Below are 20087 nucleotides of genomic sequence, written 5' to 3'. Positions count from 1 at the left end.
GGGGGGCGGATTAAACTCTCCTCCTCCCGGAGTAATTTCTTAATTACGGGGTTAATTAATCCCACCAGCGCTCCTGCTGCATCCTCGGGGGGGGGGAAAGGACTCGGGGGGGGTGAGGTGACCCCTTTGGGGGGGGGGGGTAAAAGCCCCCTCCCCCCTTTAGGGATAGCCCCGGGGTGGGGGAGGGGTCCCGCTGGGGGGGGCGGGTGGATTTTTTTTGGGAGGGGGGTCCCGCACAGCCCCAAACCTCGTGGTGGGGGAAGGGGGACACCCCCTCCCCCCCAAATCCCCCCCCCGTGCTCACGTTTTTTTGGGGGGGGGGCGGTGATGAGTTCCGGGGGTGTCCCCGCAGTCTCGGGGGAGGGGGGGGGGGATCTCAGTGTCCCCCCCTCCTCACCCGGCGGGTTTTGGGGGGGGGTCCCGGCTTGTGTCCCCCCCCTCCCCCCCCCGCGGCCTGACAACAACAACAGTGACACGGCCAATATGGGCGCCAGCGCCCAGCCTTTGTCTGCGGGCGCGGGGGGGGTCCGGCCGCTCCGGGGGGGCCCCCGGCTGGGCCAGAGACCCCCCGCGATGGGCGGACAACCGGGGGGGGGGGAGGATCCTGGGAGGGGGAGGGGGGGCAGAACCCCCCCCGTCCCACCGACCGCGCTCCCCACCCCCCCCCCCCCATTCCCCTTCTCCTTCCCCGGTTTGTTTCCTGTTGTTTTTTTGGGTTGTTGGTTTGTGTTTTTTTTTTTTTTGGGGGGGGGATCCCTTTGTCCCCGTGGTCGGTTTTGGGGGGGCCCTGGAGGTTTTGGTTAGCGGGGTGGGGGGGGGGGGACAGGCTGAGCCGGTCCCCCCCCAGCTCGGCGAGGGAAGGGCTTCCGGGAGGGCCGGGCCGGGGCCGTGCTGGCGTCACCGCCCCGCGGGGCAGCCCCCGGTGTCCCCGGCCCGGGGGGGGGCACAGCTGCACGACCCCCGCCTTTGGGATGTGTGTGTCCCCCCCCCCCCCTTCCCCCAGTTTTCCCCCCAGCCCAACAGCAGGGATGAGTTTGCTGGGGGGGGGGTTGTGGGGGGCTGAGTCTCGCTGGAGCTGAAATTTGGGGGGTGTGTTGTCTGTGCCCCCCAAAATTGCGGGACGGGGGTGGGGGGCATGGCTTCTGACCCCCCAGATTTGGGGTTGTGTGTTCTTTGTGCCCCCCCCAAAAAATTGGGTTGTGTGTTCTCTGTGCCCCCAAATTTGGGTTTGTGTGTTCTCTGTGCTCCCAAAATTTGGCACTGTGTGTTCTTTGTGCCCCCCAAATTTGGGTTTGGGTGTTCTTTGTGCCCCCCCAAAATTTGGGTTGTGTGTTCTCTGTGCCCCCAAATTTGGCCTGTGTGTTCTCTGTGGCTCCAAAAATTTGGGTTGTGGGTTCTCTGTGCCCCCCAAATTTGGTTTTTGTGTTTTCTGTGTCCCCCAAAATTTTGGTTGTGTGTTCTCTGTGCTCCCAGAATTTGGGTTGTGTGTTTTCTGTGTCCCCCAAAATTTGGGTTGTGTGTTCTTTGTGCCCTCCAAATTTGGGTTGTATGTTCTCTGTGCCCCCAAATTTGGGCTGTGTGTTCTCTGTGCCCTCAAAATTTGTTCTCCCTGCCCGTGCAGGATGAGGGGGCCATGGCCTGCTGACCCCCCCTGTCCCCCCAAGTTTGGGCTGTGTGTTCTCTGTGCCCCCCCAAAACTGGGTTTTGTGTTCTCTGTGCCCCCAAATTTGGGCTGTGTGATCTTTGTGCCCCCAAAAAATTGGGTTGTGTGTTCTCTGTGCTCCCAGAATTTGGGTTGTGTGTTCTCTGTGCCCCCAAACTTTGGGTTGTATGTTCTTTGTGCCCCCAAAATTCGCGTTTTGTGTTGTCTGTGCCTCCCAGACTTGAGTTCTGTGTTCTCTGTGCCCCCCAAATTTGGGCTGTGTGTTCTCTGCCCCCCCAAATTTGGGTTCTGTGTTCTCTGTGCCCCCCCACAATTTTGGGCTGCATGTTCTCTGGCCCCCAAAAATTTGGGTTGTGTGTTCTCTGTGTCCCCCAAATTTGGGCTGTGTGTTCTCTGCCCCCCCCAAATTTGGGGTTTGTTCCCCCTTTTCCCCTGCAGAGCCCTCTCCCTGTGCCACACCGGGGGGGACCATGGCTGCTACCCCCCCCAAACTCGGGCTGTGTGCCCCTCTGCCCACCCCCTGACCCCCCTCTTTGCCCCCCCAGGACTGGCAGCCCCCCTTTGCTGTGGAGGTCGACAACTTCAGGTTCACCCCCCCGCATCCAGCGGGCTCAACGAGCTGGAGGTGAGTGGGGGTTGGGGGGCGCAATGGGGGGTCTTTTGGGGCTGATTTTGGGCTCTGCTCAGGTCTTTTTACTCCCCCTCAAGGCTCAGACCAGGGTGAAGCTGAACTACCTGGACCAGATCGCCAAATTCTGGGGAGATCCAGGGCTCCTCCCTCAAGATTCCCAACGTGGAGCGGCGCATCCTCGACCTCTACAGCCTCAGCAAGGTAAAGGGGGGGGGCAAAACGGGGACCCCCACGCCTGCCTGGGGGTCACACCTGGCTGTGGGGTTGGGGGAAGGTGCCGCCCACGGGGTTGGTTGTCTCCTGGGTGGGGTTAATTCCCCTTTTGGGGGTTAATTTCCCAAAGTTAGGAGTGGTTTTGTATCTGGGGGTGCATATTGTATAGTTTTTATTGACCCCCATGGAGGTCGTGTTTTCATTTAGGGGTTAATTGTTTCTTGGGTGGGATATTTTCCCGGTTTGGGGTTAATTTCCCAAAATTAGGAGTGTTTTTTTATCTGGGGGTGTAATTTTTATAGTTTTTTGTTGACCCCCATGGAGGGTCTTGTTCTCATTTAGGGGGGGTTGATTGTTCTCCTTGGGGGTGGTTGTCTCCTGGGTGGGGTTAATTCCTGTTTTGGGGGTTAATTCCCAAAATTAGGAGTGATTTTTTCTATCGGGGGGTGTCATTTTTATAGTTTTTATTGCCCCCATAGAGGTCGTGTTTTCATTTAGGGGTTAATTGTTTCTTGGGTGGGATATTTTCCTGGTTTGGGGGTTAATTTCCCAAAATTAGAAATAGTTTTTTATCTGGGGGGGTATTTTTTGTAGTTTTTATTGAGTCCTTAGAGGTTATGCTCTCATTTAGGGGTTAATTTTCCTCCTTGGGGGTAATTGTTTCTTGGGTGGGGAGTTTTTCTGTTCTGGGGTTTAATTCCCCCCAAAATTAGGAGTGTTTTTTTATCTGGGGGTGTCATTTTTATAGTTTTTGTTGACCCCCATGGAGGTCTTGTTCTCATTTAGGGGGGTTGATTGTTCTCCTTGGGGGTGGTTGTCTCCTGGGTGGGGGTTAATTCCTGTTTTGGGGGTTAATTCCCAAAATTAGGAGTGATTTTTCTATCGGGGGGTGTCATTTTTATAGTTTTTATTGCCCCCATGGAGGTCGTGTTTTCATTTGGGGGTTAATTGTTTCTTGGGTGGGATATTTTCCTGGTTTGGGGGTAATTTCCCAAAATTAGGAGTGAGTTTTTTTTATCTGGGGGTGTAATTTTTATAGTTTTTATTGCCCCCCATGGAGGTCATGCTTTCATTTAGGAAGTTAATTGTTCTCCTTGGGGGTAATTGTCTCCTGGGTAGGGTTAATTCCTGTTTTGGGGGTTAATTTCCCAAAATCTGGAGTGGTTTTCTATCTGGGGGGTGATTGTTGGTCTGGGAGTGTTTTTTTTATAATTTTAATTGCCCTCCTTGGGGTATTTTTCCGTTTAGCAATTTGGTTTTTTTGGGGGCAGCATTCTGTTATTTTGGAAGGTGTTTCCCTGTTGTGGACAAATCATTTTATTTGGGAGGGGGCTAATTGTTATTTCTGGGGTGGCATTTCCTCTCTGGGAAGGAATTTCCCAGTTCAAGGGCGTCACCTGCCCCCGTGGGGGGGTAAATTCCCATTTGGGGCGTCGTGTCCCCCCTTGTTTGGGGAACGTGCCCAGGTCTGGGGTGCTCAGCGTCCCCTCACTGGCGGTGGTGGAGGGAGGGGGGTGCACATGCCAGCTGTGGGTGGCCCTGGGGTGTCCCTGAGCCCTCAGTGTCCCCTCACTGGTGGTGATGGTGGCTGTGAGGCCACCTGCAAGGACCACGGGTGGCTGTGGGTGACACTGGGTGACCTTGGATGTTCCTGGGGAGCTCTGGATGTTCCTGGGGAGCTCTGGATGTCCCTGGGGTGACTCTGGGTGTCCCTGGGGTGACTCTGGGGTGTCCCTGAGCCCTCAGTGTCCCCTCACTGGTGGTGATGGTGGCTGTGAGGCCACCTGCAAGGACCACGGGTGGCTGTGGGTGACACTGGGTGACCTTGGATGTTCCTGGGGAGCTCTGGATGTTCCTGGGGAGCTCTGGATGTCCCTGGGGTGACTCTGGGTGTCCCTGGGGTGACTCTGGGGTGTCCCTGAGCCCTCAGTGTCCCCTCACTGGTGGTGATGGTGGCTGTGAGGCCACCTGCAAGGACCACGGGTGGCTGTGGGTGACACTGGGTGACCTTGGATGTTCCTGGGGAGCTCTGGATGTTCCTGGGGTGGCTCTGGGTGTCCCTGGGTGTCCCTGGGGTGACTCTGGGTGTCCCTGAGCCCTCAGTGTCCCCTCACTGGTGGTGATGGTGGGTCTGAGGCCACCTGCAAGGACCACGGGTGGCTGTGGGTGACACTGGGTGACTCTGGGTGTCCCTGGGGTGACTCTGGGGTGTCCCTGAGGTGTCCCTGGGGTGTCCCTGAGCCCTCAGTGTCCCCTCACTGGTGGTGATGGTGGGTCTGAGGCCATCTGCAAGGACCACGGGTGGCTGTGGGTGACACTGGGGTGTCCCTGGGGTGTCCCTGGGGTGACTCTGGGTGTCCCTGGGGTGACTCTGGGTGACCCTGGGTGACTCTGGGGTGTCCCTGAGCGCTCAGTGTCCCCTCACTGGTGGTGATGGTGGGTCTGAGGCCACCTGCAAGGACCACGGGTGGCTGTGGGTGACACTGGGTGACTCTGGGTGTCCCTGGGGGTGTCCCTGGGGTGTCCCTGAGCGCTCAGTGTCCCCTCACTGGTGGTGATGGTGGCTGTGAGGCCACCCGCAAGGACCACGGGTGGCTGTGGGTGACACTGGGTGACTCTGGGTGTCCCTGGGGTGACTCTGGATGTCCCTGGGGTGGCCCTGGGTGACTCTGGCGTGGCTCTGAGTATCCCTGGGATGTCCCTTAGCACTTGTCCCCTCCCAGCTGGTGATGGTGGCTCTGAGGCCATCTGCAAGGAGCACGGGTGGCTGTGGGTGACACTGGGTGGCTCTAGGTGTCCCTGGGTGACTCTGGGGTGTCCCTGAGCACTCAGTGTCCCCACACAGTGGTCATGGTGGCTGTGAGGCCACCTGCAAGGACCATGGGTGGCTCTGAGTGTCCCTGGGGTGTCCCTGAGCACTTGTTGTCCCCTCGCAGCTGGTGATGGTGGCTCTGAGGCCATCTGCAAGGACCACGGGTGGCTCTGGGTGTCCCTGGGTGGCTCTGGGTGGCCCTGAGCCCTCCGTGTCCCCTCACAAGTGGTGATGGAGGAGGAAGGGTACAAATACCACCTGTGACCGTGGGTGACCCTGGCGAGCTCTGGGGTGTCCCTGGGGTGTCCCAGAGCCCTCGGTGTCCCCTCACAGCTGGTGATGGGTGGCAATGAGGTCATCTGCAAGGACCAGCTGTCCTGGGTGGCCCTGGGTGTCCCCAGGATGTCCGTGGGGTGCCCCTCAGCCCTCGGTGTCCCCCCCCCAAGCTGCTGATGGAGGAGGGGGGGCTACGATACCCGCTGCAAGGACCAGCTGTGGCTGGGGGTGGCCCTCGGTGACTCTCAGTGTCCCTGGGGTGTCTCTGAGCACCCAGTGTCCCCTCAGAGCTGGTGCTGGTGGCTATGAGGACATCTGCAAGGACCACGGGTGGCTGTGGGTGGCCCAGGGGTGTCCCTGAGCCCTCGGTGTGTCCCCCCAGGTGGTGATGGAGGAGGGGGGGGGTACAAATACCACCTGTGAGGACGGGTGGCCCTGGGTCGCTCTGGGTGTCCCTGGGGTGACTCCTGGTGACCCTGGGGTGACTCTGGGCTGTCCCTGAGCCCTCGGTGTCCCCCCCCAGGTGGTGATGGAGGAGGGGGGCTACGAGGCCATCTGCAAGGACCGCCGGTGGGCGCGGGTGGCGCAGCGCCTGTCGTACCCGTCGGGGAAGAACATCGGCTCGCTGCTGCGGGCGCACTACGAGCGCATCATCTACCCCTACGAGATGTACCAGTCCGGGGCCAACCTGGTGGTGAGTGGGGGGCATCTTGGGGGGGGGGGGTTTTAGGGGACCTCCCCCCCCCCAAATGCTGAGGGTCTCCCCTCCCCTCCTGCCCGCAGCAGTGCCACGCCAGGCCCTTTGAGAGCGAGGAGAAGGACAGGGAGTACAAGCCCCACAGCATCCCCCTGCGCCAGTCCGTGCAGCCCTCCAAGATCAACAGCTACGGCCGGCGCGCCAAGCGCCTGCAGCAGGAGGTGGGCGCCCCTGGACTGTCCCCTGGGACCCCTGAAACCTCCCCTGGCACCCCAAAACTGCCCCCTGGTACACCTAAAAACCTCCTCTGGCACCCCAAAACCCTCCCTGGCACCCCAAAACTGCCCCCTGCCACCCCAAAGCCTCCCCTGGTACTCCTAAAACATCCCCTGGTACCCCTGAAATCTCCCTGGCATCCCTAAAACTGCCCCCTGGTACCCCTAAAAACCTCCTCTGGCACCCCAAAACCCTCCCTGGCACCCCAAAACTGCCCCCTGCCACCCAAAGCCTCCCCATGTACTCCTAAAACATCCCCTGGTACCCCCAAACCCCACCCTGGCACCCCAAAAACTGTCCCCTGGCACCCCTGTAACCTCCTCTGGCACCTCAAAACTCCCCCTGCCACCCCAAAACTGCCCCCTGCCACCCCAAAGCCTCCCCTGGTACTCCTAAAACCTCCCCTGGCACCCCTAAAATCTCCCTTGGTACCTCTACAGCCTCCCCTGGTACTCCAAAAACCTCCCCTGGTACCCCTGAAACCTCTCTTGGTACCCCTAAACCCCACTCTGGTACCCCTAAAGCCTCCCTGGCATCCCTGAACTGTCCCCTGGTACTCCTGAAGCCTCCCCTGGCATCCCTAAAACCTCCCCTGGTACCCCAGAACCCTTCCACAACCCAAACTCTGCCCTGGCACCCCTTAAACTGCCCCCTGGCATGCTCAGGATCCGACCCTGGCACCCCAAAACCTCCCCCTGGCACCCAAACCCTCCCCCTGGCAACCCAGAGCCTCCCCCTGACTCCCTCAGAACCTCCCCTGTGACCCCCAAAAACCTCCCCTGACACCCCCAAACCCTCCCCTGGCACCCCCAAACCCTCCCTGGCACCCCAAACCCCGAGGTGACCCCCCCTGTCCCCCAGCCCGAGCCCACGGAGGAGGACATCGAGAAGAACCCCGAGCTGAAGAAGCTGCAGATCTACGGGGCCGGGCCCAAAATGTTGGGCTTGGGGCTGGTGGCCAAGGACAAGACCCTGAGGAAAAAAGGTATTGGGGGGGCTCCTCGGGGGGCTGGGACCCCCTAAATTTTTTTCTGGGTATTTCTGTGTGTTTTTAGGATTTTTTTTTTTGGGAGCCTTTTTGCCCGCGGTTTGTTTGGCGCAAAAATCCGAATCCTTTTGGATTCTTCAGGATCCCTTTTCCTTTCCTCTCTTCGTTTTGTGTCTCCCCCCAGAGTTTCTGGGTCCCCCCCTCGTTCTTTTGGGGTGTTTTCCCACACTCGTGCAGGTTTTATGGGATTTCACCTTCTCAGTTCTGTAGGAACTTTATTTTATTTATGGACAGAATTCTCCACTGTGGGACAGATTCCCCTCTCCCAGTTTTTAGGGACCCTTTTCCCCCCCAGTTTTTAGGGACCCCCTTCTCCCCCAGTTCTTTTGAGACCTCCCCCCTCCCCATTTTTTGCCTCCCCTCCTGTTTTTCAGGAGTCTTTCCCCTGTAGTTCAATACCCCCCAGTGGTTCAGAGCTCCCTCAATTGTTCTGTTACTCTTTTGTTCTGTTACTTTTCTAATTGTTCTGTGTTCCCCCCGAATGATTCAATAACTCCCTGATGGTTCAGCACCCCCAAATTGTTCAATAACCCCCCAATCGTTCTGTGACCCCCCAATAGTTCAATAGCCCCCCAATGGTTCAATAACCCCCCAAGAGTTCAGAGCTCCCCCAGTTGTTCTGTAAACCCCCAATGGTTCTGCACCCCCAAATAATTCTGTAACCCCTCAATGGTTCTGCACCCCCAAATAATTCTGTAACCCCCCCAATGGTTCAGCACCCCCAAATAATTCTGTAACCCCCCAATGGTTCAGCACCCCCAAATAATTCTGTAACCCCCCCAATGGTTCAGCACCCCCAAATAATTCTGTAACCCCCCCAATGGTTCAGCACCTCCAAATAATTCTGTAACCCCCCAATGGTTCAGCACCCCCAAATAATTCTGTAACCCCCAATGGTTCAGCACCTCCAAATAATTCTGTAACCCCCAATGGTTCAGCACCCCCAAATGATTCTGTAACCCCTCAATGGTTCTGCACCCCAAATAATTCTGTAACCTCCCAATGGTTCTGCACCCCCAAATAATTCTGTAACCCCCCAATGGTTCAGCACCCCAAATAATTCTGTAACCCCCCAATGGTTCTGCACCCCCAAATAATTCTGTAACCCCCCAATGGTTCAGCACCCCCAAATGATTCTGTAACCCCCCCAATGGTTCAGCACCCCCAAATAATACTGTAACCCCCCCCAATGGTTCAGCACCCCAAATAATTCTGTAACCCCCCAATGGTTCAGCACCCCGAATTGTTCAATAATCCCCTCAATTGTTCTGTAACCCCCCAAATTGTTCTGTAACCCCCCAGTTTTTCAGTAATTCCACAATTGCTCAGTGACCCCCCCAAGAGTTCAATAACCCCCCAATGGTTCTGTAACCGCCCCAAGAGTTCAGAACTCCCCCTATTGTTTTGTAACCCCCCCAATTGTTCTATAACCCCCCAATTGTTCTGTCACCCCTAAAGAGTCAGTAACTTCACAATTGCTCATTAACCTCCCAATTGTTCTGTAACCCCACAATAATTCAATAACCCCCAATGGTTTAAAAGCTCCACAGTTGTTCATTAACCCCCCCAATTGTTCTGTCACCCCCCAACAGTTCATCAACCCCCAACAGTTCCGTGACCCCCCAAATGGTTCAATAACCCCCAAGAGTTCAGAACTCCCCCAGTGCTTCAATAACCCCCCAATTATTCAATAACCCCCCACGGTTCAGCACCCCCAAATAATTCTGTAACCCCCCGAAGAGTTCAGAACTCCCCCAATTGTTTTGTAACCCCCCCACAATGGTTCAGCACCCCCAATTGTTCAATAACCCCCCAGTTGTTCTGTAACCCCCACAAATTGTTCTGTAACCCCCCAATTGTTCAATAACCCTCCCCAATCACTCAGCACCCCCCAATTCCCCCTCTCCCCACAGACAAGGAGGGCCCCGAGTGTCCCCCCACGGTGGTGGTGAAGGAGGAGCCGGCGGGGGAGCCCCGGGGGTCCCCGGTGTCCCCGGGGGCTCGGGAGGGCCGCGAGGAGCTGCGCCACAGCCCCGAGCCCTGCACCAAGATGACCATGAGGCTGCGCCGCAGCCACAGCAACAGCCAGTTCGTGAGTAGGGGGCCTGCTTGGGGCGGGACCCCTCACCCGAAATCCCCCTAAAATCCCCCCAAAATGCCTCCCAAAATCCCCCCAAAATCCATCCCAAATCCCCCCCAAAATCCATCCCAAATCCTGCCCAAAATCCCCCCTAAAATCGCCCCCAAAGTCCCCCCAAAATCTCCCCCAAAATGCCCCCTAAAATCTCCCCAAAATGCCCCTCAAAATGCCTCCCAAAATCCATCCCAAATCCTGCCCCAAATCCCCCCAAAAATCCCCCCAAAATGCCTCCCAAAATCCCCCCCAAAATCCATCCCAAATCCTGCCCAAAATCCCCCAAAATCCACCCTAAAATCGCCCCCAAAGTCCCCCCAAAATCTCCCCCAAAATTCCCCTAAAAATCGCCCTAAAATCCCACCCAGAATCCCACCCAAATCCCCCCAAAATCCACCACAAAATCCCCCCTAAATTCCCACCCAAAATCTCCCTCAAATGCCCCTAAATGCCCTCAAAAATCCACCCCGAAGTCCACCCCCAAATCCCCCTAAAACCCCTCCAAATTGCCCCTAAAATGCCCCTAAAATGCCCCAAAATGCCCCTAAATTGCCCTTCAAATGCCCCTAAATCCCCCCCAAATCCCCCTAAATTCTCCCCCTAAATCCCCCCAAAATTCCCCCCAATTCCCCCTAAAACGCCCCTGAAAATCTACCCCAAAATCTGCCCCCAAATCCACCCTAAAATCCCCCCAGGAATCCCCCCGCCCCAAAATCCTCCTAAAATCTCCGCCAAAATCCCACCCCAAAATCCCCCCTAAAATGCCCCTCAAAATGCCCCGATGTGCCCCTAAAATCCACCCCAAAATCCCCTCAAAATCTCCCCCAAAATCCCACCTAAAATGCCCCTAAATCCCCTTAAAATCCTCCCTAAAATTCCCCCCAAAATCCCCCTCAAAATGCCCCTGAAATCTCCCCCAAAATACCCCTGAAATCCTCCAAAATGCCCCAAAATCTACTTCAAAATCTCCCCTCAAATTCCCCCTCAAAATGCCCCCAAAATCCACCCTAAAATCTCCCCTAAAGTAGCCCTAAAATTCCCCCCAAAGTCCCCCCAAATCCACCCCAAAATCCACCCGCTAAAACACCCCAACATCGCCTCCAAAATGCCCCTTAAAATGCCCCTAAAATCTCCCCCAAAATTCCCCCATCCCCCTAAAATCCTCCCTAAAATCTCACCCAAAATCCCCCTAAAATCCACGCCCAAATCCCCCTAAAATCCCCTCCAAACTGCCCCTAAAATGCCCCCAGAATCCCACCCCAAAATCGCCCTAAAATGTCCCCCAAAATCCACCCCAAAATGCCTCTCAAAATGCCCCAAAATCCTCCCTAAAATCCCCCTAAAATGCCCCTCAAAATCCCTCTTAAATCCCCCCAAAGTCCACCCAAAATCCACCTAAAATGCCCCTCAAAATGCCCCAAAATCCCCCCAAATCCCCTCAAAATCCACCCTAAAATGCCCCCCCAAAATGCCCCTAAATTGCCCCAAAATGCTGCAAAATTCCCCCTAAAATCCCCTCAAAATCCACCCTGAAATGCCCCTAAAATCCCCGCCAAAATCCCACCCCAAAATCCCCCCTAAAATGTCCCCCAAAATCCTCTTAAATCCCCCCCAAATCCCCTAAATTGTCCCTAAAATGCCTCAAAATCTCCCCAAAAATCCACCCTAAACCCCCCCCAAATCCACCCCAAAATGCCCCTCAAAATCCCTCTTAAATCCCCCCCAAAATCCACCCCCAAATCCACCCTAAAATGCCCCTCAAAATGCCAAATCCCCCCTAAAATCCCCCAAATCCCCCAAAAATCCACCCCAAAATCCACCCTAAATTGCCCCTAAATGTCCCCCAAAATCCCCCTAAAATGTCCCCCAAAATCCTCTTAAATCCCCCCAAAATCCCCCCCAAATCCACCCCAAAATGCCCCTCAAATTGCCCCCCAAAATCCCCCCGAATCCCCAAAATCCCCCCAAAATCCACCCTAAATTGCCCCTAAAATGCCCCCAAAATCTCCCCAAAAATCCACCCTAAACCCCCCCCAAAATCCCCCTAAAATGCCCCTCAAAATCCCTCTTAAATCCCCCCCAAAATCCCCCCCAAATCCACCCCAAAATGCCCCCAAATCCCCCAAAAATCCCCCCTAAAATGCCCCCAAACCCCCCCAAAACCCCCCAAACTTCCCCTTTTCCCCCCGCCCGCCCAGGTGGACTCGTACATCTGCCGGATCTGCTCGCGGGGCGACGAGGACGACAAGCTGCTGCTGTGCGACGGCTGCGACGACAACTACCACATCTTCTGCCTGCTGCCCCCCCTGCCCGAGATCCCCAAGGGCATCTGGCGCTGCCCCAAATGCGTCATGGCGGTGAGGGGGGGGCCGGACCCCCGAGTGGGTGGGGTGGGTCGGTTGTGGGGCTGGGACCCCCCTGGCGTGGGGTTTGTGGGGCTGGGGGACCCTCTGATCTGTGGGGCTGGGACCCCCTGATCTGTGGGGTTAAAGACCCCCCTGATCTGTGGGGCTGGGACCCCCCTGGTGTGGGGGTTTGTGGGGCTGGGACCCCCTGATCTGTGGGGTTAAAGACCCCTGATCTGTGGGGTTAAAGACCCCCTGATCTGTGGGGCTGGGACCCCCCTGGTGTGGGGTTTGTGGGGGCTGGGACCCCCTGATCTGTGGGGTTAAAGACCCCCCTGATCTGTGGGGTTAAAGACCCCCTGATCTGTGGGGCTGGGACCCCCCTGGTGTGGGGGTTTGTGGGGCTGGGGACCCCCTGATCTGTGGGGCTGGGACCCTCCTGGTGTGGGGTTTGTGGGGCTGGGACCCCCTGATCTGTGGGGCTGGGACCCCCCTGGTGTGGGGTTTGTGGGGCTGGGACCCCCTGATCTGTGGGGGTTAAAGACCCCCTGATCTGTGGGGCTGGGACCCTCCTGGTGTGGGGTTTGTAGGGGCTGGGACCCCCTGATCTGTGGGGCTGGGACCCCCCTGGTATGGGGTTTGTGGGGCTGGGGACCCTCTGATCTGTGGGGGTTAAAGACCCCCTGATCTGTGGGGTTAGAGACCCCCTGATCTGTGGGGCTGGGACCCTCCTGGCGTGGGGGTTTGTGGGGCTGGGACCCCCTGATCTGTGGGGCTGGGACCCTCCTGGTGTGGGGTTTTGTGGGGCTGGGACCCCCTGATCTGTGGGGCTGGGACCCCCCTGGTGTGGGGTTTGTGGGGCTGGGACCCCCTGATCTGTGGGGTTAAAGACCCCCTGATCTGTGGGGCTGGGACCCCCCTGGTGTGGGGTTTGTGGGGCTGGGACCCCCCTGATCTGTGGGGTTAGAGACCCTCTGATCTGTGGGGCTGAGACCCCCCTGGCGTGGGGGTTTGTGGGGCTGGGGACCCCCTGATCTGTGGGGCTGGGACCCCCTGATCTGTGGGGCTGGGACCCCCCTGGTGTGGGGTTTGTGGGGCTGGAGACCCTCTGATCTGTGGGGCTGGGACCCCCTGATCTGAGGGGTTAGAGACCCTCTGATCTGTGGGGCTGGGACCCCCCTGGTGTGGGGTTTGTGGGGCTGGGACCCCCTGATCTGTGGGGTTAGAGACCCTCTGATCTGTGGGGCTGAGACCCCCCTGGCGTGGGGTTTGTGGGGCTGGGGACCCCCTGATCTGTGGGGCTGGGACCCCCTGATCTGTGGGGCTGGGACCCCCCTGGTGTGGGGTTTGTGGGGCTGGAGACCCTCTGATCTGTGGGGCTGGGACCCCCTGATCTGAGGGGTTAGAGACCCTCTGATCTGTGGGGCTGGGACCCCCCTGGTGTGGGGTTTGTGGGGCTGGGGACCCCTGATCTGTGGGGCTGGGACTTCCTGATCTTTGGGGTTAGAGACCCCCTGATCTGTGGGGTTGGGACCACCCTGGTGTGGGGTTTGTGGGGCTGGGGACCCCCTGATCTGTGGGGCTGGGACCCCACTGGTGTGGGGTTTGTGGGGCTGGGACCCCCCGATATGTGGGGCTGGGACCCCCTGATCTGAGGGGTTAGAGACCCTCTGATCTGTGGGGCTGGGACCCTCCTGGCGTGGGGTTTGTGGGGCTGGGACCCCCTGATCTGTGGGGCTGGGACCCTCCTGGTGTGGGGTTTGTGGGGCTGGGACCCCCCGATATGTGGGGCTGGGCCCCCTGAGGTGCTTTCTATGGGGTGCCCCAAGTACCTGGAGCTGGTTTTGGTGTGCCCCACACCCCTGGGTCCCTTTTTTGGGTGTCCCCAGTGCCCCTCCCGTGTCCTCAGTGTCCCCCCGGTGTCCCCTGACCCACAGTGTCCCCTGACCCCCCCCCGGTGTCCCCAGTGTCCCTCCCATGTCCCCTGACCGTCCCCAGTGTCCCCCCGGTGTCCCCTGACCCGTGGTGTCCCCAGTGTCCCCCCAGTGTCCCCTGACCGCCCCCCGGTGTCCCCAGTGTCTCCCCCCGGTGTCGCCGGTGTCCCCTGACCCCCCCTGGTGTTCCCAGTGTCCCCCCCGGTGTCCCCTGATCCCCCCCCGTTGTTCCCAGTGTCCCCCCGGTGTCCCCCTGACCCCCCCCGGTGTCCCCTGACCCGCGGTGTCCCCTGACCCCCTCCCAGTGTCCCCCCGGTGTCCCCCCGGTGTCCCCTGACCCCCCCCCAGTGTCCCCCCGGTGTCCCCCCGGTGTCCCCTGACCCACGGTGTCCCCTGACCCCCCCCCCCAGTGTCCCCAGTGTCCCCCCGGTGTCCCCTGACCCGCGGTGTCCCCCCCAGGAGTGCAAGCGCCCCCCGGAGGCGTTTGGCTTCGAGCAGGCGACGCGGGAGTACACGCTGCAGAGCTTCGGGGAGATGGCCGACGCCTTCAAGGCCGACTACTTCAACATGCCCGTCCATGTGAGCCCCCCAAAACCCCCTGGAGCCCCCCAAAAACCCCTGGAGCCCCCCAAAACCCCCTGGAGCCCCCAAAACTCCTCTGGAGCCCCCCAAAAACCCCTGGAGCCCCCAAAATACCCCTGAGCCCCCCAGACCACCCTCCCTTCAGAGAGATGTCTGACACCTTCAAGGCCAACTACTTCAACATGCCCGTCCATGTGAGCCCCCCAAAACTCCTCTGGAGCCCCCCAAAAACCCCCAGAATCCCCCCAGAACCCCCTGGACCCCCCAAAAAACTCCTCTGGATCCCCCCCAAACCTTCCAGGCCCCTCTGGACCCCCTAAAACCCCCCAGGCCCCCCTGAGCCCAGTGAAATGTCTGACACCTTCAAGGCTGACTGCTTCAACATTCCTGTCCGTGTGAGCCCCCCAAAAACTCCTCTGGAGCCCCCCAAAGCCCCCCAGAATCCCCCCTGAGCCCCCCAAACTCTTCTGGACCCCCCCAGAATCCCCCAGGCATGCCCTGAGCCCCCCAGACCTCCCGCTCTTCAACGAAAGGGGTGATGCCTTCAAGGCTGGCTGCTTCAACATTCCTGTCCGTGTGAGCCCCCCAAAAACTCCTCTGGACCCCCCAAAACCCCTCAGGCCCCTCTGGATCCCCCCAGAACTCCTCTGGACCCCCCCAAAACCCTCATGGTCCCCCCCAAAACCTTCTCTGAGACCCCCAGACACCCCCCTGGCCTCCTTTGGGCCCCCCCCAAAGCTCCCAGATCCCCTTTCTTTTGGCAAGGTGGGCGACGCCTTCAAGGCTGAACCCCCAAATGACTTCATGTGAACCCCCCAAATCCCCCCTAAAGCCCCCAGATCCCTTCCCTGAAGCCCCCTGCCCACAGATGGTGCCCATGGAGCTGGTGGAGGAGCTCTGGGGCCTGGTGAACAGCCTCCAAATCCCACCCAAAAAAACCCAAATCCCCCCTAAAGCCCCCCAAACCCCTTCCCCGCCCTCCCTGGTGCTCACAGGGCTGGTGGAGGAGCTCTGGGGCCTGGTGAACCCAAATCTCACCCAAAAAACCCCTAACCCCCCTCAAAAACCCCCAAAATCGCCCCTAACACCTCCCAAATTCCCCTCAAAACCCCCCCAAACCCTTCAAATCCCCCCTAAAGCCCCCCAACCCCTCCCTGGCTGCAGATGGTGCCCATGGAACTGGTGGAGAAGGAGCTCTGGGGCCTGGTGAACAGCATCCAAAAAACCCCCAAAACCCCCCCAAATCCTCCCTAAAGACCCCCAAAATCCCCCCTAAAACCCCCCAAACACCTCCAAACCCCTCCCCTGGCTGCAGATGGTGCCCACGGAGCTGGTGGAGGAACTCTGGGGCCTGGTGAACCCAAATCCCAGCCTAAAAACCCCCTAACGCCCCTCAAAATCCCCCCTAAAGCCCCCCAAATCCCCCTCAAAAACCCCCCAAACCCCTCAAATCCCCCCTAAAGCCCCCCAACCCCTCCCTGGCTGCAGATGGTGCCCATGGAACTGGTGGAGAAGGAGCTCTGGGGCCTGGTGAACAGCATCCAAAAACCCCCAAATCTCCCCCAAACCCCCCCCAAATCCTCCCTAAAGACCCCCTAAAACCCCCTAAACACCTCCAAACCCCTCCCCTGGCCGCAGATGGTGCCCACGGAGCTGGTGGAGAAGGAGTTCTGGCGCCTGGTGAACAGCATCGAGGAGGACGTGACGGTGGAGTACGGCGCCGACATCCACTCCAAGGAGTTCGGCTCCGGCTTCCCCGTGCGCGACGGCAAACGGCGCCTGTCCCCCGAGGAGGAGGTGGGGACACTGTCACCTCCCCCGGGGGGCACGGGCACGTGGGGGGGGGACACACAGGGTCCCCTGTCCCCATGGGAGGTGACACAGGGCTCCTTGTCCCCTCTGGGGGTGATGCCATGTCCCTGTCACCTCTGGTGTCCCTGTCCCCGTGGGGGGGTGACACAGTGTCCTCTGTGCCCATGGGAGGTGACACAGTGCTCCGTGTCCCTTCTGGGGGTGATGCCATGTCCCTGTCACCTCTGGTGTCCCTGTCCCCGTGGGGGGTGACACAGTGTCCTCTGTGCCCATGGGAGGTGACACAGTGCTCCGTGTCCCTTCTGGGGGTGATGCCATGTCCCTGTCACCTCTGGTGTCCCTGTCCTTATGGGGGGGTGACACAGTGTCCTCTGTGCCCATGGGAGATGATGCTGTCCTGTGACTGTCCCCTGGGTGACACTGTCCCCTGCTGTCCCCTGTCCCCATGGTGGGTGACACTGTCCTGTGGCTGTCCCCATCCCCTGGGTCCCCATGCGGGGTGATGCCATTCCCCTGGGTGACGCTGGGTGACACTGGGTGACCCTGTCCCTGCTGTCCCCATGGGTGGTGATCCCGTGTGTCCTCACTGTCCCCACGATGGAGTGACCCTGTCCCCACGGGGGTGACCCTGTGTGTCCCCACGTGTCCCTGCTGTCCCCATGGGGGTCACCCTGTCCCTGCTGTCCGCACGGGGGGGTGACACTGTCCCCACTGTCCCCACGAATGGTGACACTGTGTGACCCCATGTGTCCCTGCTGTCCCCATGGGTGGTGACGCTGTGTCACCCTGTGTGTCCCCGCCATCCCCACAGTGGGGTGACCCTGTCCCCGCTGTCCCCACGGGTAGTGACCCCATGTGACCCCGTGTGTCCCTGCTGTCCCCATGGGAGTGACCCTGTCCCTGCTGTCCCCATGGTGGGGTGACCCTGTGTGACCCCGCGTGTCCCTGCATGTCCCCGCCATCCCCATGGTGGGGTGACCCTGTCCCCGCTGTCCCCACGGATGGTGACCCCATGTGACCCCATGTGCCCCGCTGTCCCCACGGGTGGTGACCCCGTGTGACCCCGTGTGTCCCTTTGTCCCCACGGGTGGTGACCTCGTGTGTCCCCACGGGTGGTGACCCCGCGTGTCCCCGCTGTCCCCACGGGTGGTGACCTCGCGTGTCCCCACGGGTGGTGACCCCGTGTGCCCCGCTGTCCCCCACGGGTGGTGACCCCGCGTGTCCCCACGGGTGGTGACCCCCGCGTGTCCCCGCCGTCCCCAGGAGTACGCGGGCAGCGGCTGGAACCTGAACGTGATGCCGGTGCTGCAGCAGTCGGTGCTGTGCCACATCAACGCCGACATCTCGGGCATGAAGGTGCCCTGGCTCTACGTGGGCATGGTCTTCTCGGCCTTCTGCTGGCACATCGAGGACCACTGGAGCTACTCCATCAACTACCTCCACTGGTGGGCACTGGGGGGCACTGGGGGGCACTGGGGGGGCGCTTTGGGGGGTCTGGGGGGGGACTTTGGGGTGTTTGGGGGGTCAGGGGGGTGAGTTTGGGGTGTTTGGGGCCCAGGGGACACTTCGGGGTGTCTGGGGGGCTAGGGGGGTGACTTTGGGGAGTCAGAGGGGTGAGTTTGGGGTGTTTGGATACCCAGAGGGGTGACTTTGGGGGGTCAGAGGGGCCAGGGGTGTGTTTGGGGGGCCAGGGGGGTGACTTTGGAGTGTTTGGGGGGCCAGGGGGGCAATTTTGGGGTGTTTAGGGGGTGTCTGGGTGCCCAGAGGGGTGACTTTGGGGCTGGGGAGGGTGATAGGGCGGCCAGCAGGAAGTTTTGGGGTGTCCTGACCCCCCTACACCCCCAGGGGGGAGCCCAAGATGTGGCACGGGGTGCAATGATGTTTTTGGGGTGAGATAAGGAGGTTTTTGGGGTGAAATGAGGAGATTTTTGGGGTGGGATAAGGAGGTTTTTGGGGTGCCCCGTCTGCAGGGGCGAGCCCAAGATGTGGTACGGGGTGAGATAAGGAGGTTTTGGGGTGTAACAGGGTTGGATAAGGAGGTTTTTGGGGTGAAATGAGGAGGTTTTTGGGGTTCCCTGGCCCCCATTTCCTCCCGGGGGGAGCCCAAGATGTGGCACGGGGTGAGATGAGGTTTTTGGGGTGGGATAAGGAGGTTTTTGGGGTGAAATTAGGAGTTTTTTGGGGTGCCCCGTCCCCAGGGGTGAGCCCAGGACGTGGCACAGGGTGGGATGAGGTTTTTGGGGTGGGATAAGAAGGTTTTTGGGGTGGGATGAGGAGGTTTTTGGGGTGGGATAAGAAGGTTTTTGGGGTGAAACGAGGAGGTTTTTGGGGTTCCTTGGCCCCCATTTCCCCCAGGGGGGAGCCCAAGATGTGGCACGGGGTGAGATGAGTTTTTTGGGGTATAACAGGATGTAATGAGGAGGTTTTTGGGATGGAATAAGAAGGTTTTTGGGGTGGAATGAGGAGGTTTTTGGGGTGCCCCCTCCCCAGGGGGGAGCCCAAGATGTGGTACGGGGTTGGATGAGGTTTTTGGGGTGGGAAAAGGAGGTTTTTGGGGTTCCCTGACCCCCATTTTCCCCAGGGGCGAGCCCAAGACGTGGTACGGGGTCCCGTCATTCGCGGCCGAGCACCTGGAGGAGGTGATGAAGAAACTGACGCCGGAGCTGTTCGAGAGCCAGCCCGACCTCCTGCACCAGCTGGTCACCCTCATGAACCCCAACACCCTCATGGCCCACGGCGTCCCCGTGAGTTTGGGGGTGTCCCTGAGCCCCTCCCGGGCCCCGGCCCGGCCCAGGTGCGAGCCCAGGTGTGTCCCCTCAGGTGGTGAGGACCAACCAATGCGCCGGCGAGTTCGTCATCACCTTCCCCCGCGCCTACCACAGCGGCTTCAACCAGGGCTACAACTTCGCCGAGGCCGTCAACTTCTGCACGGCCGACTGGGTGAGCTCTGGGGGCTCCAAAATACCCGGGGAGGGGTGGAAAATGTACCTGGGGGGGGTGTAAAAAAATATCTGGGGGAATCGGCAGAAAAATTCCTGGGGGAACGAGGGGAGAAAAGAAGTTCACGGAGAACGGTGAAATCTGGAGGTGGAGGATGTAAAGGAGAAGCCAAAATTCTGGGGGGCACAAGAAACTTCTTGCAGGGGTATAAAATATATCTGAGGGGGCATAAAAATCTCTGGGGTCTGGGGGAATCAGCAAAAAACAATTCTTGGGGGAATGAGGTAAAAAGAAGTTCACGGTGAACGGTGAAATCTGCAGGTGGAGGGAGGAAGGGAACAGCAGGTGGAGATCCCAAAAATAACGGGGGGCAAAATGTATCTGGGGGGTGTAAAAATGTTTGGGGTATTTGGGGGAATAAGCAAAAAAATTCCTGGGGGAATGGGGAAAAAAAAATTGACGGAGAGTGGTGAAATCTGCAGGTGGAGGGAGTAGAGGAGCAGCAGAACTCAGAATTTAGGGGGACACAAAATCTGCTTGCAGGGATGTAAAATTCACCTGGGAGGGGCATAAAAATACCTGGAGGGGCACAGAATATCCGGGGGATTCAGGAAAAAAAAATAAAGAATTTTAATCATAATTTAATCCTAAAAGAATTTCAGGGGAAATAGCGAAATCTGCGGGTGGAGGGAGTAAAGGAGCAGCAGGAGGATCCGGAATTCAG

General features: G+C 59.0%; 1 protein-coding gene across 2 annotated transcripts in view; it reads left to right on the top strand.

The window, feature by feature from the left end:
• Nucleotides 1–2271: 2271 nt before the first annotated feature.
• KDM5C (lysine demethylase 5C) overlaps nt 2272–20087 on the top strand; it is a 35488-nt gene continuing 17672 nt past the window's right edge. For both annotated transcript variants that reach the window (XM_066208461.1, XM_066208462.1), the window contains exons 1-12: nt 2272–2288; nt 2372–2495; nt 6119–6289; nt 6379–6513; nt 7430–7553; nt 9530–9708; nt 11949–12107; nt 14489–14608; nt 16250–16408; nt 17687–17868; nt 19005–19167; nt 19244–19363. In XM_066208461.1, the coding sequence (XP_066064558.1) occupies nt 6125–6289; nt 6379–6513; nt 7430–7553; nt 9530–9708; nt 11949–12107; nt 14489–14608; nt 16250–16408; nt 17687–17868; nt 19005–19167; nt 19244–19363 (1506 nt within the window). In that variant the 5' untranslated portion in view covers nt 2272–2288; nt 2372–2495; nt 6119–6124. The remainder of the gene's footprint in view (nt 2289–2371; nt 2496–6118; nt 6290–6378; nt 6514–7429; nt 7554–9529; nt 9709–11948; nt 12108–14488; nt 14609–16249; nt 16409–17686; nt 17869–19004; nt 19168–19243; nt 19364–20087) is intronic.

This window comes from Chamaea fasciata, unplaced genomic scaffold, assembly GCF_029207755.1.
Source record: "Chamaea fasciata isolate MVZ Bird 193981 ecotype frontalis unplaced genomic scaffold, bChaFas1.0.hap1 SCAF_258, whole genome shotgun sequence".
In the NCBI taxonomy this organism is placed as follows: Eukaryota; Metazoa; Chordata; class Aves; order Passeriformes; family Sylviidae; genus Chamaea; species Chamaea fasciata.
Note: the sequence above shows the minus strand (reverse complement) of the source record. Positions and strands in the feature narration are given on the sequence as shown.